General features: G+C 35.1%; 1 protein-coding gene across 1 annotated transcript; it reads left to right on the forward strand.

Annotated features, from left to right (window-relative positions):
* Nucleotides 1-16,037: 16,037 nt before the first annotated feature.
* Nucleotides 16,038-17,040, forward strand: LOC149218993 (uncharacterized). Its single transcript, XM_089382516.1, has 2 exons — nt 16,038-16,422; nt 16,562-17,040. Exons 1-2 carry the CDS (start codon nt 16,090-16,092, stop codon nt 16,736-16,738), a joined length of 510 nt encoding a protein of 169 aa, XP_089238642.1. The 5' UTR covers nt 16,038-16,089; the 3' UTR covers nt 16,739-17,040.
* The last annotated feature ends 1,682 nt before the right edge of the window (nt 17,041-18,722 follow it).

The raw sequence follows: 18,722 nt of genomic DNA on the forward strand, positions 1-18,722 counted from the left end.
GGGGAAAAGTATCCGACTCGGAATGACCCTATCCCTACTCTAAGGGTGATAGTTCCTTAGCAACAACTGAAAGTAAAGCTTTGATATTTTTCCTTTATGAAAGTACAGAGAAGGAAGAAAAGATTGACCAACCGATGTCTTTCGCTTTTGTCGATCCTGTCTTCTCTCTTTGCCTCTTGTTCCCAGCTCCTTGCTCCCTTTGCCGGCCCAGCTACACAAAGATCCTGCAAAAACAAGAGAGAGAAACTACAAGAAACATGTACTCATAACTGATGCATGGATTAGAATGGATCAAATATACAGATAAAAACAATACATCATTGCAATACAAGTATATAGGAGAACATCAAAGCTTTATTGATAGAAGAAAAAGGTTCTGAGAAGGTTACAACCATAAATGGCTCCAATCCAGCAGCACCTCCCCAGCAGCAAGAAATCTCCTCTTCTCCTCTATAAAAGCAATCACCCAATAGCTCTAACTGTAAACCAACAGCACTTCCTTACTTTGCACAAAATTCCAGCCTCCCTAGACCTCATAGAAGAGCTCTATATATAGGGTAGAAGGAGAAAGGATGAGTCAGTTTGAGACTGACATAAAGCTGCCTTGTGTCCTCTCCCTCTTCAGTTAAACTTCAGTTCTTGAGTCCACTTGGAGATCCTTGCTTCCACATGGAGATCAAGTACCTCTTACTCATCACAGGGCGAATTCCTCGAACCAAGTGTCAGTTTGGAAGCTTCCTGGGCAATTGACACCTTGCAGAATGACTGTGCCACTTGGCCAATCTCGCCCAGCGCAGGTAGCCTTCATTAAAGTTGACTTTCAGCGCAGGTACAAGGAGGAGCAGTTGACATTCAGCGCAGATGCTCAGTGGAGCAGCTGACATGATCCAAAAAAAGCCTATTTTTAAGTGTTTTCAGGTGGAGAACTGATAGGAAGTGCTGTGGTTTGCTGACCTTGTTCCTCTAGGGGTAAGAACAACATGCTTAGGGACTGAGGATCCCTGTAATTATTGACATTTCATGCTCCATGCTGCGAGGCACAAAAATGTCTATAACAAGGTCCCAAAAATCTCATCAAAGGATGTGTGAAATGTAAAATGAGTATGGAAAAGGGGAAAATGAGGTATTCATTGGTTTTCTTGCACAATCAAGTAAGGTTAATGAATACTCATCCCATGAGCTCCTTTGTGGAGGATTTCCTTAATGCTTTGAGTTACTCTTTCTATTGCATTGTGTCTTTCCACCCCTTTATTTTTCCTTTTAACATCCTTTTCCCTTCCTCAATATTTGATTTTAGACATATTTTTATTATTATTATTTCATAACGATTTTATATAAATATGTATTTATAGTCCCATTTATCACGTCCATTATTCATGTGCAGTTCATTGCCCGGGACATCGATATACTTCATTAGTCCCTTCTTCTGAGGAATACTTTAAATGCATATGGCTAGGGGCAATGACCTCATATGATGGGGGAATTTCTCATTTGCATTAGATTTTGTAGCATTATGATCCTTTTATTATTCTTTTGCATTTTGATCTTTCATAATTTCTCTTAAATTTCTTCTATTAGCATCATACTTAGGCTTGTTAGCCCCTTCTTCTCATGGGAATATTGAAAGGTGTACCTTTGATACTGGAATATACAATTCAATCAAGAATAGGAGTGTGAGTAAAATATGAACAATGTTATGTGTCGTAGGTATATGAACATGATACCCCTTTTCAAGCACCCCCTAGTATAATAACCAACCCTGAGAAATGCCACACTTTATTAGAAGAGGGTGATAACCTCTGATTGAATTAAAAATATGATAAAAAGCACAAATAAATATTGTCTTGATTCATGATCACTAGGATGACCCTTATATATGAAAATAAAACTCATTATAAAGAATGGAAAGTATGCACCTAGTTAGTATGTGGCACCATAGAAGTCTAAATTGAATGAGATAGGAGATAAGTATCCAAGACATTATTAATCATATACATTGTGAATAAGTGAAGGGTATGTGTAGTTATTGGTAGCAATCTGCGTCATAGGAGAAATTAGATCTTAAGATTAGGTCCAAATTTGGTTATTTTGGCCTAGTCTACATTCTCGTTTGTGGAATATTTGCTTTAGCAAGGATGTTTTGTGTAGTCTATGGTTCCAATTGTAGGACATGGGGATTATTCTCAATTGAATCGTCTCTATGAATGACATTTAACTAATATTTTTTGGGTACTTTGATCATAGTAATTGGGTCTTGGCTCTTTGGGATGCTAGCTCAACTTTAATCTCTATCCCCATTACCCATTTGACCTTTGTCTTGTTCCTCACCTCCTCAATTTCCTATTTTTTTCTTTTTGCACACTTGTGGCATTTCATTGACTCTACTTGTAACAGCCCTATTAAAAACGTTCATGTAAAAAAAATATATATATATATAAGACCAAGGTCATGGGACACGTATTCCAAGTTGAATGGTAGGAAAAACATCCTAGTGGGTGTTCATTTGGTTTATTATGGTTAAGGAAATTGGCAAAGGCGATGGCAAAGGCATTGAAAAGGAAAAGAGGCATTATTTGACATTTATTTATGAAAATAATGGAAATTAGGAGAAAAGGAAGGTGAAAGGTCATAGGTTGCATGTGAGGAGGAAAATGAAGGAAATTTAAGAAAATAGAGGCCTAAATGATAAAAAGGCTTATGAGGATCAGTTGGTAGCTTTTTTTCACATAAGTTTTGGAGCTCTCATTTTATACCTCTCTCTCATACTCTTGGACACTTAGAGTTTTCTTGGATCACTCTTGGAGGAGTGTGGAATACTTGGGATTTGGAGAAAGAAGGAAAAATAAGAGTAGGAAAGCACAAGAGGACATCAGGATCAACAAATACAACAGGTTTTTCTTGTAGGCACTAAGTTGCATGTTCGATTTCCTTGCTAGTTTTGGTATGCATGGCACACACATGTGGTTTCTTGGTTATGATTTGTTATTGAAATGGAGGATTGCCTTGATTGATAGTGGTTTTCTTCCTATACTTTCCATTTCCTGGATAGCCATGGTGTTGTGTGTTTTATCTTTTGTTTTTTGGTTGGTGCTTATGTTCCTTGGTTGTGGGTTGAGTTGCTAGTTCCTGGAGCCTTGGATGGAAAAATGCTCTAGAAGCCTTGTAACAGCTTGGGTTGAGTTACTAGTCTTCGAAGCCTTGATTGGACAAATGCTCTGGATCCCTTGGTGGGTTGAGTTACTAGTCCTGGAAGCCCTAGTTGGAAAAATGCTCTGGAGCCCAACAACAGCTCTGGGTTGAGTTACTAGTCCTTGAAGCCTTGGTTGGAACAAATGCTCTGGAGCCCTAGACAACCTGGGTAGAGACTGATCAAGTGATGGTTAGTGATGTCTGATCGTGAGGTGGAATCACTAGTTAAAGGTTGAGGTGGTTTTGCCTCTGGAATCCTTGGTTTGGTGTTCTTGGTTTATTCCATGAGATCCCATATTCATGCTTGGAATATGGCACAAGGGTGACTTGCTGAAAGAAATATTTGTTTCATCCCAGTCTATGGTCGGGTGGTACGTGGAATTCCCTGACTTGGATGGCATTTTCATATATTAATAAGAGGTATTTTTATTGTGATCTATGATCATAAGTATTGATTATGATGGTGACATTATGGTTGAGTTGTCATGGTTTATATGTTGGTTATATGATTTATATTGTTATGGATATTGACATGTTTGATGAATTCATGATTGGTTATTAGATGTATGACCTAATAGATGTTATTGCAGCTATTATGAGAAGGCACTAGACCTTCTTGGTGATTTTTAGATAAGTATCAGACCCCTATGTTCATATGTGTATTTATGACCTGTAGATTTCATGTTCATGATATGTTTGATGGAATGTTTGTCATGGCTAGGCCTTGTTAAGTCAATTTCTTGTCTAAGATTTGTATGGAAGGCTTTTTCCTTGTGTCATTCATGGTTTTGGAGAGTTTCATTAAGTTATGGGCAGAGGTCTAGATCCTAGCTTGAAACAGTCGCTTAATCCCGCAGTCGCAAACACAGAACTAGGTGTAAAATATTGTAGTCACTGCCTTGTAGGCATCATGCATGCGAATGGAAAGTTTCAGTCAAAATCAGGTAGTGTTGTGCCAACGTCTAGGAGATCGTGGCATTGAAAAAAAAGGTTTAATTCAGGGTCTGGGCACTTAGAAGGGTGGTTTATCCCTTGGGGGTCCTATGGCACCTAATAGGGAATTCATTAAGGGTTTTGGTTTGTTGATTCCACTTTATTAAGGTGATCTAGGAGGTTGAATCATACCATAGTAACTCTCTTTGTCACATGTTTACCCCAATAGGCCGGTAACTTGGGTAAATGTGGGAGGAGGGTGTTACATTGCCAATAACTCTTTGTCCATCATGGAAAATGGTCTATTGTGGTGTTAAGCCATGGAAGAAGACCCATGTTGAGAATAATTCTCCATATAAAGCCCTAGATAGTGAGTTATATTTCTATTGTTATATTAGATTGGTTGAATAGATCATTTAATTGTAATTGTACTCTTTGTATCCCACACACACACACAGATGCACACGTGCGCACACACACACACGCACACACAAAGTAGACCTAGATTTATGATTATATCATCTTGTCTTGTGCACTAATTCATTGTAAAAGGAGTTCCCCCCTCAAAGTGGATTGAAAATCATTGATTTTTTATCATTTTCGAGTTGTTTTCTTTGTAACATTTGTTATACTACTAGTACTCTTAATTAAACATCACACGCCATTCAAAGAAAGTGAAGACTTAGAAAACAAACAAACCAAATTAAATACCAAGTTGATGACATGAGTGATAGTATATTGAAACAAGTGGATTTATCATGTTCTCAGGAATACCTTAAAAAAATGGAAGATCAGATGAAAAAGAAGATGGATGAAATGGAGAAAAAAAAATGGATGAAAATAAGGAAGAAATACAAAAATCCAAGAATGAAAATAAGGAATAAATACAAAAATCCACGATTTCCATAGAAAAATTCTCTTACATAGGTTCCCTAAAAATGACACATAGATCTAAGGAAAGCATGAAAATAAGGATAAAAATTGTGTCGAGACTCAATCACATATGGTGATTATTTCATCACATTTGGAGAGAATTTATATTAAATCTTTGAATCATAATTATTCTTCACTTATAGATCCACATCATCAAGGATTCAAGTTGGTACCAAGGAACTAATTCATTCTTAATATTGATATGAGGAAGTTTGATATTAAATATCTTATAACATGGATATTCCAAATGGAGCAATTATTTGATTTACACCAAGTGTGAACCTTTAAAAGGGTAACTATTGCATCCTTGTATTTAACAAATCATCAATTTGTATGATATCAATGACTTTGTGAATGAGAAGATGATTTTATTGTCTCTTGGTCCAATTTTATGTATGAATTGATAGAAAATTATGGAAATATTAAGAAAAATACATTCTTTAGTAAATTGATAAATATTTGGCAAAGAGGCCTGATTGTAGAGCACATTCAACAATTCCAAAAACTAAGGATTAGGTAAAAATCCATTCAAGATGATAACTTATTAGATCTCTTTATGGGAACTTTAAAGGAAATCATCCAACATAAAATGTGTCTCTTTGGACCTAAATCCCTAGAACATGTTTTTAGCATGGCAAGGAAAGTTGAAAATGAAAGTATGGCTACTAAAAGATTGGTCACTAATAATTATAAAGAGCGTTATGCTCCTTATCCTAACCACACTTAATAGTCAAGGTTTACACATCAGCAAATGGATGAAAAAAGAGAAAAGGGACTATGTTTCAATTTTGATAGAAAGTATAATAAGGAGCATAAATGTGGTGAGAAGAAATTATTTTAAATGGACTATGAAGAGGAACAAGATCAAGGATTGGAAATTGTTGACACCTAATCCTCATGATTGGGTGAATATATTGTAAATAGATAAATAAATAATATGAACAGTCATCAAGAGATGAACTTAACAGTCTCTCCCTCATGTATTTAATGAAGACCTACCTGAAGGAATAGACACGAATCATTTTTTCCCTATGGAGTTACTGCCTAGCCTGACATTGTATCAAAGCCAGCTCCATCTTTTTAGCTTTTATGCTCTTTGTAACTCCCTATTCTGCTCCTCTACTCCTCTGCTCTCCATTCAAAAGAGTTTTCCATTCAAAGCGTTGTATCTCCATTCAAAATCACTGCCCATATAGTATGCTGCCCATGTAAACGTTAGTGTCAGTTGCCTGACATTCTCTCTCAAGCTTACCTGCACCATTGACTGCTACTACTACAGTGCTCGATACGTGCCTTGAATGCTACTGCTTCTCTCCAAAACAAACCTAAACCCTATCAGACAGCGCAACGAAAATGAGGTGATATCCTCGGCCTTCATGCAGTGAGTGATTCTGAAGAACGCTGGTGCGTGAGTCGAGCTGCCACCACCACTGGAAGCCATCGCCTCCACCATTATCGTGAGCCCATGCAGTCCATTTGTAGCCAAGGTTCTAACTATTCTCAGTCACAGTTTACACAGCTGTCATGCTGCCACCATAGTGGATACCACTGTAACTCTCCTCCGTAAGTCTGGTCCGTTGCCAAAGTAATCAAGCCACACTGCATAAGTTTCTAAGTTTCTACAGCGGAAGCACACCATGGTCGATTGGCCCGGAAAGGGTTCCTTTTTTTTTGAAGTATTTTTCTATCAGAAGAAATAATTTTTTATAGAATGCATTCAATCATATCCATGGTGGGAATAGTTCTCACTGGTAAGGAGAACTATCCTGAATGGTCCCGGATGATAAAACACACCCTCATTTTCAATGAATTGTGGAAAGGAGTGTGTGTCGGAGACGGAGACAATGAACCAGTACAACCTACCTCAGACAAAGAGCTCGTCATTTGGGAAAACAAGAACAACAAAGATTATGCATTAATCGCAGCATCTGTAAATGAAGAGGTGAGTCGCCATATTTCGTCATATTCTACTACCTTTGAAGCCTTACAAAAGCTGAAAGAACTCTATGACTCACATTCTGCACTTGAAGTTGTTCAACTCATGATTAAACTCTTCACTCTTGAACTGCAAAATAATGATCCTCTTGCTCTTACATCTGAAGTAAAGTCTATAATGCATGATATCAAATCCACTAAAGTTGAATTGGATATTCCTCTTATCACTTTTCTCAAGGCACTTTATCCTACTTACTCCAATTATCTTGAGTCATTGCAAGCAAATGGTAATCTCAAAGATATCACCTTTGACTCTCTTGTGAAAAAGTTTGCTGAAAGAGAGAAAGCTTTTGGAAAGAAGACAACCCCTGAATCTTCTGAAGAGGTTGTGTGCCTTGCTCATAAAGAAAAGCATCCTGCTCAAGATTCTTCAAGAGAAAGAGGTGGTCGAAGAGGAAGAGGAAGATATTTCAGAGGCAGGGGGAGCAGACATTCTCAAGGAGAAAAGGCAGATTTGCACTACATTCGTTGCAAAAGAAATGGATCACATGATGCCTCTACATGCAAGCTACCATGGGACAAAATTGAGCAGAAAAGAAACCAATAGAAAGGTAAAACTGATGATACAGACAAGGTAAAGCACCTGAATCTGCTTACTATGTTGTGGCACAATGTAACATTAGAGTAAATGAAGATTTGTTTAATGCTTCACTTGCTTCTTGGAAAAATGATTGGTTGCTTGATTCAGGAGCAACCTGCCACATGACTCATAGAAAATATTTTTTTGAAGATTTCACTGACAATGTTGATGGATCAGTATACTTTGCAAACCAATCAAAAATCAAGTCATCAGGGCTTGGCACAATCAGGCTTAAACTGCCTGGTCTTCTAGACTTTCTTCTGCATCATGTTCTATATCTCCCACAGCTCAAGAGAAACTTGTTGTCCTTGGTCCACATCCACCAGCAAGGTCACTCCATTCATATGTTTGATGGTAAGCTTGAGGTAAGAAAAGCATCTGACCACTCACTTGTCATGAGGGGAATAGAAGAAGAAAGGCTTCTCAAGCTGCAAGGAACCTCTGCTCGTGCACAACATTTCTCATACAATTCTCATCATGAAGAAGGTACACTTCCATCAAGTTTATTATGGCATGCTAGATTTGGACATTTGAACTATGACAGTCTCCGCTTGTTGAAGAAAAATGGTGTTGTTGGTTTGCCTACAATTCCTAGGAAACTTAAGCAATGTGATGCTTACATTCTAGGAAAGCATAGCAAACAGTGTTTTCATGATTCAGATTCAAGAGCACATAGAAAACTTGAACTCATTCATTCAGATTTATGTGGTCCAATGCTTGTTCCTTCTGCAAATGGAAATAAATATATCATGACATTTATTGATGACTACACCAAAATGTGTTGGGTTTATTTATTGAAGAACAAATCTGATGCTTTTCAAACATTCAAGAATTTTCATAAATGGATTGAAAATGATGCACAATCTCATATTGGGTCTATTTGCACTGATAATGGAAAAGAATACACATCAAATGAATTTGAAAACTATCTTCGCCAACATGGGATCAAACATCAAACAGCTGTGCCTTATAATCCCCAATAGAATGGTGTAGCTGAAAGAATGAATAGGACAATCTTAAATATGGTACAATCCATGCTCTTCTTCAAAAATGTAAAGATAATTTTTTGGGCTGATGTTGTTCTATGTGCTGCATATATAAAGAATAGATTTCCATCTAATGCTATAAGAAACAAGACTCCATATGAAATGTGGTATGGACATGTTCCTTCGGTAAAGCATCTCAGGGTCTTTGGTTCCACTTGTTATGCCTTGATACCAAAGGTACATAGAAACAAACTTGGTGCGAGAAGTCGTAAGTGTATCTTTCTGGGGTATTCAAACACCTCCAAAGCATACCATCTCTATGATGAAGTAAATAAAAAGTTTGTTGTATCTAGAGATGTAATTTTTCTTGAATCATCCAAAACTGACAATGTTGTTGAGCGACAACTTGATCACTTGGATAGATTCGGAAAAGCAAAATCATTTCAAGAATTTGATAATTAGATTCCACATCTTGAAGGGGGGATTCCTATACTAGATCAACATGTGGAATCTTCTTCTGAATAACACTCTCCCCCGCATGAAACTCTAACAACAGATGATGCTTTAAGTGATGTGATTGATAGAATTGGGAGACTCAATCTTGATTCAGTCCCAACTCAATCAACGGAGCAGCCTGGACCATCTGAGAAAGGTCCCCCAAAGTGGCTGACAAAGACACTTGAAAGTGTTCATCCTGATGAAGTTGGAAAGACAGGAACTAGAAATTCAAACCAGAAAAATGGAGGTGATGTGGATGACTCTAATTCACCTATTGATATGGATGTTTCTTATGATTGTGAATTGAACTTGTCTACAGATTTTGAACCAACTTCCTTCAAAGAATCTTCTTCTCATGATGAATGGAAAGAAGAAATGCAAAAGGAGTATGATGCCCTCATAAAGAACGACACTTGGAAGCTGGTTGATCATCCATTAGGAACCAAACCAATTGGCTGCAAGTGGGTCTACAAGAACAAGTATAAAGCTGATGGCTCACTTGACAGGCACAAAGCTAGGCTTGTGGCAAAAGGTTTTGCACAGAAGGAAGGGGTTGATTATGAGGAGACTTTTGCCCCCACAGCAAAATGGGCTACCATCCGGACACTATCTGCACTAGCAGCTCAAAACGGTTGGAAAGTCCATCAAATGGATGTAAAAACTGCTTTCTTGAATGGAGATCTAAAAGAGAATGTTTTTATGTCTCAGCCTAAAGGATTTGCTGTGAAAGGACATGAACATAAAGTATGCAAACTTATGAAGTCCTTGTATGGCCTCAAACAAGCACCACGAGCCTGGTATGAAAATCTAACTGAGCATCTTCTGAAACTCAATTTCAAACATTATGATCTTGATGATGCAACTTTATTTGTCAAGAAAGTTGGCAAAACAGTTGTATATCTTGTGGTATAAGTAGATGATCTTTTGATGACAGGGAACAATGAAAGCTACATTGAATCCATAAAGAAGGAATTGGGGGAAAGTTTTGAAATGACTGATTTGGGCTATGTACATTACTATCTTGGCATTGAAGTAACCCAACATCCGAAGTCCATATTTATTTCTCAAAAGAAATACATTGGAGGTCTGTTGAATAGGTTTGGCATGACAGAATGCAATCCTCTTACTACTCCAATGGAACAAAACTTAAAGCTCACATCTATTGAAGGAAAAGAATTTGAGGATGCAACAAAGTATAGATAGCTTGTAGGAAGTCTCAACTACCTAACTACTACCAGACCAAACATTTCATTTGATGTTGAAATCCTCTCCAAGTTTATGCAAAAACCTTGTGAGGGACATTGTTCTGCTGCAAAAAGAGTTCTAAGGTACTTGAAGGGAACTCAAGACTTTGGAATCAAGTATACACAGGTGGACGACTTCAGCTTGATTGGATACTCTGATTCAGACTTCGATGGAGACAAAGAAACTGGGGTATCTACTTCAGGATATGCTATGAGTCTTGGATCAGGAACTATCTCCTGGAGATCACGCAAACAATCAGTTCCAGCAGATTCCACAACAGAAGCAGAATACGTGGCAGCAGCTGAAGCAACAAAAGAAATTGTGTGGCTCAGGAAAATTCTTGAAGATTTACAAGTAAAACAAGTACAATCAACTCCACTCATGATTGACAATACCTCTGCAATAAAATTGGCCAAGAACCCAAAGTTCCATGATCAAACGAAGCACATCAATACTAAATATCATCTGATTCGACATCATGTTGAGGCCAAAATAATCCATCTCCGTCATTGTTCCACAAATGAGCAAATTGCAGACATCTTCACCAAATCGCTTGGAAGAGAAAAGCTTGAACGATTTAGAATGATGCTTGGACTCACCAACATCCCTTCAGATTAAGGGGGGGAATGTTGACACCTAATCCTCATGATTGGGTGAATATATTGTAAATAGATAAATAAATAATATGAATAGTCATCGGGAGATGAAATGAATAATCTCTCCCTCATGTATTTAATGAAGACCTACCTGAAGGAATAGACACAAATCATTTTTGCCTTATGGAGTTACTGCCTGGCCTGACAGAAATATCAAAATATTAGAGCTAGAAGAGACTACACTAATGATATATTTTCATGCACTAGTCGAAATCAATATTCCATAAACCCTCAAGATGGAAGGACATATCAAAAAGAAAAAGGCATCAATGCTGATTTATTCAAGTAGCACCCATAACTTCATTAATTACAAGTTTGCAAAACTTCTCAATTGCATTGTATTTTTAGTACTATAGTTACAAGTAATGATTGTAGATAGCCTCAAGGGTTAGCTCAATTGGTCAAGTACTTGTCATTAAAGCACCTTTTCTATTGATAGGTCATGGGTTCAATTCTCTCAACACTCTCAGGGTCAGGCTCCGTGGTTGAGAAACAGGGAGTGATCCCTTTGGGTGGATATGCCTGGTACAAATATTCCATGGACGTAGCAGTCAACTGATCTTTGGGGTCTGTGAACCACATAGAGAAAAAAAAAAGAGTAATGATTGTAGAAGGAGGTACCATAAACTTTTCAAGGAAGTGTCATAGTATTAGGCTCAATATGGGGGAGTATTTATTGGATAATCATATGATTTCAATCAAAATGGGTGGTGTTGATGTTATATTAGGGGTCCAATGGTCACAATGACCCTTAATTTTTAATATCTTTTCATGAGACTTCATTAGAAGGAAAGGTAAGTGACCTTATAGGTATCCAAGAGAATCCTTTTAAAGTGAGAAGCTCTAATAACATGAAAAATTACTAAAAAAGGGACACCGTGGTGTAATTGTATAGTCATGCTTAGTAAATGTTCAAACATATATTTTCTTCTCTCCAAAGGATCTCCAAAAATTTATCAACAATCATTCCAAGGTATTTGGAGAGATGCCTACGGGTCTTCCACCTGCTTGAGATCATGATTATGCTCTTCATATGGAACTTGAAAGTGTACCACCTAACCTTATGCTTGACAGGAAGCCAAATGCACGGAAGAGTGAGAATGAGCATATGATTTAAGAAATGTTAGAGGCCAACATCATTTAAGCTAGCCAAAGTGATTTCTCTTGATCAGTGACGATGGTTACCAAAAAAGATGATTCATGACATATGTGTCTATATTATAGACAACTCAATAAATTACCATCAAAGATGAGTTTCCATTCATGTAATTGATGAAATATTAGATGAATTGCATGGAGCAATTTTCTTTACCAAGTTGGATCTTCATTCAAGATATCAACAAATTAGAATGATGCAAAAAGACATTTCCAAAATAGCCTTTAGAACACATGAATGCCATTATGAGTTTTAGGTTCCCTATGGAATTACTAATCCACCTTCAACATTTAAAAGCTTAATGAATTCTATCTTGAAACCTTTCCTTAGAAAATTTGTGTTAATATTTTTTTATGACAAATTAATCTATAGGACAACATGTTGACATGGTCTTAAAACTATTGGAAAAGAAACAACTATATGAAAATTCTTCTAGGAGTTTCTATGGTGTTCAATAAGTGAATTGTTTAAGTAATATTGCATCTCATGAAGGTGTCAAAGTGGACCCTAACAAAATAAAATCAATGATGGAATAGCCAATTTCCAAAATATTGAAGAAACTTAAAGGATTCTTATGATTAAGAGGATATTACTGTAAATTTTTCAATAATTATCATAAAAGAGCAACAACTATAACAACATTATTAAAGAAGGAATCATTTTCTTAGACTCAAGAATAAACCAAAGCCTTTGAATTGAAACTTAAGGAGGGTATGTGCATTTCTCTAATCCGACCACACCTCACTTCAAAAAAAATCTTTATTGTGGAGTGTGATATCTTAGGCCATGGAATTGGTGTCATTTTAATGTAAGAAGGAAGGCCTCTTGCTTTTGAAAGAATCAAACTTAAAAGAAAAGAATTTACTCAAACCCATTTATGAAAAAAATTGTTAGCTCTACTACATCATAGTTCAAAAATGGCCCTTACCTAATAGGAAGACACTTAAAAGTAAAAGTAGATCATGATAGTTTGAAGTACTTCTTGGAGCAACAATTATCTTCAAAAGAGAAGCATAAATGGTTTACCAAGATGCTAGGTTATGACTTTGAAATTATTTACGAATAGGAAAACATAATATGGCAACAGATGCACTTTCAAGGAAAGAAGAAGAAGCATAGGGTTCACGATGTGTTATTTCTATATTGCAATTTGATTGGGTGGAAGAAGCAAGGACAAAATGGAAGCAAGATCAAAACATATGAATTGTCATTCAACAATGACAAGAGGACCTAAGTGCATTAAACAAATTTGTGTGGAAGAATGATCCATTATGGTATTAAGATCACCTATATTTATGGAAGAGTTCCAAACCTAAACTAATGACCTTTTGCATTTGCACACTTGTCCTATAGGAGGAAATCCATGGTTATTGGAAACTCACCACATGATCAAGAAGGATTTGTTCTAGGAAAGTCCTAAAATTAATGTTCAAAATTTTGTGGCTAAATGTGTAGTCTGACAATAGATTAAAGGAAAGATAATCAATACCTCATATCTTCTACAACCATTAACTATGCCAAGTCAATAGTGGGAAGAAGTTTTAATGGATTTTATTACATGCTTACCCAAATTTGAAGGAAAGAAATCATCATGGTAGTAGCAAATCAACTGAAAAAACATGTTCTCTTTTTCTCTTTTTCTCATCCTTTTAAGGCGAGTAAAATGACAACAACATTCATGGAAACAATTCATAATCTACATGAAATCCCCAAGATTAGTGTAAAGGACAAAGATTCATTTTTCATTGGAAAAATTTGGACTGGACTATTTTATTGTTTGGATACTCAACTGGCTCACAACTCATCTTACCATCCTTAATTCGATTACCAAATTGAGATTGTGAATAAATGTTTAGAAGAGTATTTTTCTTTCTTTGCATCTAATAAATAGACACAACGGGTCAAGTGATTTCCCTTGGAAAATGGTGGTACAACACATCCTTCCACACTTCATCAAAAGTGTCCCCATTTATGGCAATTTATGGATATAATCCTCCATCCATCACATCACCGTTGAAAGGGACTGAAAGGGATCACATAGGGCACCAACAAGAGTTTCTCAAACTATTAAAGGACAACATGGTTATAGCAGAAAATAGGATGAACCACAAGTAGATCAACGTCACATTGAAAGGGAATTTCAAGTGGGGGGTTGGGTATTTTGAAGCTACAACCATATAAACATATGTCCCTCAAGCAACAAAATAAGGATAATAAATTAGCGCCCAAGTATTATGGCCCCTATAAGGTGTTGCAGAAGGTTGGAAGTATGGATTACAAACTGAATTTTCCTCCATCGTCATGTTTACATCTAGTTTTCCATGTTTTTTGCTTAAATAAGGTTATCGCTGTCAAGACCCTAGTCCAAACTATTTTACTAGAGATTAATAAAGAATAGATAATCATACTAGAACTCGAAACAATCCTTGAAACAAGGATTAAGCAACTGAGAAATTAAGAAATTACTAAGTAGCTCATCAAATGGAAGAACTTAATAGTGCAATAGGTGACATGGGAAGATGTGTTATTCATGTAGAAACACCCATAGTCAATCAAGTGTTGAGGATATCGCTTGTTTGAAGGGGAGTGGCATGTTAAGTCCTAGACAAAGTTCAACATTAAGCATAAAACCCTATGTAAAGTCATATATAGTGAGTTATATTTCTACAGTTATATTAGCATGGTTAGCTAGACCCATTAATTTTAATTGTTAATTGTAATTGTTAATGGATGTTTCTCCCTCAAAATAGATTGTTATTCATTGCCTTTTTATTATTTTCAAAGCCTGTGCTTCATAACATGAGGACCACTCAAAGTCCAACAAGGGGAAAACATGGAGGAGAAAGAGAGCAAGAGAGGCACCTCCCAACCCTCCAACCTTGATTCTCCATCCAAACACATGACACATGCAATTAGGCTTCCTACCAAGTAGAAAACTATTCCAAGAAAAAATCACTCCAAAGATTAAGGAGGAGGGGAAGACATAAAAACATGGTCCAATAGAAAATAAAGCAAGTTTCAAGAGAGCATATTGAGAATGAGAATCATGGATGAATCTCACCTTAGCTTTTCTAGAACCATATATACTAAAGTGTTAGAGAACAAAATAGATGTACTAGCTAACCAAGACCTTTATACCTCAAGTTGTAGAGGAGAAAGGACTCCAACATCAAGAAATTCTCGCAAGGTTGTGTTTTGGAGGACAAGTTTGAAGCAATGCTCAGGGTGGTGTTTGGAATCAAGATGGAGTTCTCTAAATTGTAGCCCAATGATAAGGGAAACTCAAAAGAGGTGGGGGGACCCTTAGATCAGGAAACCTCCTCCAATCCCATAACTATAGAAAATAACCTAATGTTGAAAGTCAAGAAACATCCTCCAATCCCATAACTATAGAAAATAACCTAATGTTGAAAGTCAACAAACATCCTCCAATCCCATAACTATAGAAAATCACCTAATGTTGAAAATCAAGAAACATACTCTAAAGCAATAGTTACCTACTTTTTCAAGCCTCGCAGCTAAATCTGATTTTGTTATTTATGACTTCAAGCCATCAACTTTCTCTAAAGTATTAGGGGTTAAGTCCTTACAATTATATTATACTATATTTCAAAACCAAAGACCTTTTTATTTGAATTAGTTATAATTTTAAACTCTTTATAGTGTAATTTCCATTATAACATATATAAAAAAGCAATGATTATAATTGTTTTTTTTTGTGGGTAATTAACAAAATTTGATTTAGTTTCTAAATTCACTTGGACATCATGATGATAAAATGTACACTACTTTTCTTCACTGAAAATTGAAATTTTATTAAAATTCGAAATGTACAACCTTAACCTCACTAAAATTCAAATGTTTGCTTTGAGGGTTTTTAAAAGTGAATCTAATCATCATGCCTTCCACTAAACAAATATGTCTGTTGGCAATGGCGGCCATGGCTGTCCTCCACGAAATCTCAAAATCGAATTTATTTTACCGTTTGATTCCTCCCTCCTTCCTGTAATTCGCTGTGCACACCATCCATTCATAAGGACATTCATTGTTAATTCCATCTACAAAATCGCTCAGAAAGCACTTGAAGATTACTGCAAAGCCTCAAGCATGGACTCTTCCGGGCCTGCGAAGGGATTCGAACTCAACACCTGCGAAAATGTCAGCGGCGATGGAACACCAGAGTCTTTCACTCTGTCAGACCCCAACTACCGATGGCCCCTGCGTGATATCTCGAATCTGTTTTCCTTCGAAGTAAGTAATTCTCTATTTTCTGCCGCTTCTGTGAGTTTTGAACCCGAGACCTCTCGCACCTGTAAGTCATTCTCTATTTTCTGCAGCTGCTGTGAGTTTCGAACCCGAGACCTCTCAGGCCTAACTGTTTGCTCTACAGGTTGGTGACGCGGCATTCGAAGTGGAGCCACCTGGACCGAATACGCCAGGTCGGCAGTCCGACATGGAGAACTCCCCGCCCTCGCAGCGGACAAATGGCAGCCCCCAAACGCCAGCAGGGTGTAACAAGCGAGGTTCGGGTAACAGCAGTTGCACCCTCAGAAGGGGGTTTAGGTGATCTCGTTGCCACGTCAGCATGGCAAACAATTCTTTGGAGCCAGCTCACCTAATAGTATATACATATAGCATTCTTTGTTATGACTAATTAGGGATTCAACATTAAATGTTTGTGAGTTTGACAAAATTCTGGGACCTTCATTTGTTTGAGATTGGCATTGTGTTGGTGGTGTGAAGTTATATGTTGCTAAGGGTTTGTGGAGGTGGTTGATCACACTCCAAAGAGTGATAGCCATTGTGTGCCTACATGTTGTAATACTTATATACCTCACATATAAGGGTATTTTTATGAATAATATACCAGTGATTGGTTGATTAATATTTTTAATGTGAATTCTTTGCAATATGGTTTTTGTTAGGAATTTTATGATTTACTGGAGTATGAAAAATTTAGATCTATTTTGCTAATATTTTGTAAATTTATGTACTTTCAAAATTATTATAATTATAAAATATTTTGCAGTGTATTCAGTAAATGTAGGCATGTAACCAAACAAGTGATATATTTGTGAAAATGAGGGTGAGAAAAGTTAGATTTTGATTTTTAATATTTTAAATTAAAATAATGAAATGTATTAGTGTTTTTAATTTAATTTTGAGATTTTTATATTATTATAATTATAAAATATTTTGCAGTGGATTCAGTAAATGCATGCAAGCAAACAAGTGATATATTTGTGAAAATGAGGGTGAGAAAAGTTAGTTTTTTTTTTTAATATTTTAATTAAAATTATAAAATGTATAGTATTTTAAATTTAATTTTGAGATTTTGTATATTAATTATTTTATTATTTTAAAATTTAAAAAATAAATATTTTATTATTATTATAATATAATTGGTTTTAAGGTGAAAGATTTTGAATTTTTTTGGATGTAAATAGTGTAAATTTTTTTTATTGTTTAATATTTAAAATGGATAGACATTTTATTATTAGAAAACAAATAGAATTAAAAATAAAATTATTTTTTATTTAAATATTGATATTATCATTTTATCGATAAAAATAAAATTGATGATTATTGTATTATGAAATATTATGTAAGTGATAAAATTTATAATTTAAATCCCATATAAATTAAATAGACAAAAACAAATTAATATTATCATTTTAATTATTATTTATTTAACCATTATCTATTATTATGAATTTTTATAAAATTTCATAATTTTTTTTATTAAATAATAATCATTTTATTCAATTTTTTTGGGGTTGCTTCTTACCGTTGTTTACTTTAAATTTCATTTAAAAGGTAAAGTGATTTTTGTTATTACTTTTAAAGTATTACTTTTAGTAAATAAAAACATTCACAATTATATTTAATTATAAAAAACAAGTATATACAATTTTAATTTTTTTATATGATATTTAATTAACTTTTTAATTATATATTTCAATCTATTGAAATTATTTTATAATATTATTTTTAATTATATAGGATCATGCATATTAATGATTTTTTTCCATTTATTTTTAATTTTTTATTTGATTAGTTAATTTGAAAGTAATTAAAATTTACTTACACTTAAAGCTTTTTGAATTGATTAAAAGAAATTAATAGTATTTTCTGTCATGTGCATGTAAATTAAAGTTTCTTTAGTTTAATTTGAAACAAATAATAGTTTTTCTTTACCTGAAAAAAATAAATATAATAATTTTAAATAATTAATTTAAAATGAAATCAAATATATGTAAAATAAAAATGTCTAAAATATATATAGAAAATAAAATAACAAGTGATTTGAGAAAGTGTAAGTAAAGTTCATTCAGTTGAAGAGTTAAGATTGTTAGGTTAAAGTGTTTTTAGGTACTTTATATTATGATTTATAGTATTGAATTCGTGATATTATTTGTATTAAAAATTTTAAGAGTTTAAAGATTATTGTTGGGCCAAAATTGAGTAAATAGAAAGATTACTTTCCCTGAGCTATAGTGTTGGCTAAACTGACTACATTAAAGCCGATAGATAATAACTTTATTATTAGA

This window comes from Pinus tabuliformis, chromosome Q, assembly GCF_031772625.1.
Source record: "Pinus tabuliformis cultivar Carrire ecotype Pingquan chromosome Q, CPIR1, whole genome shotgun sequence".
In the NCBI taxonomy this organism is placed as follows: Eukaryota; Viridiplantae; Streptophyta; class Pinopsida; order Pinales; family Pinaceae; genus Pinus; species Pinus tabuliformis.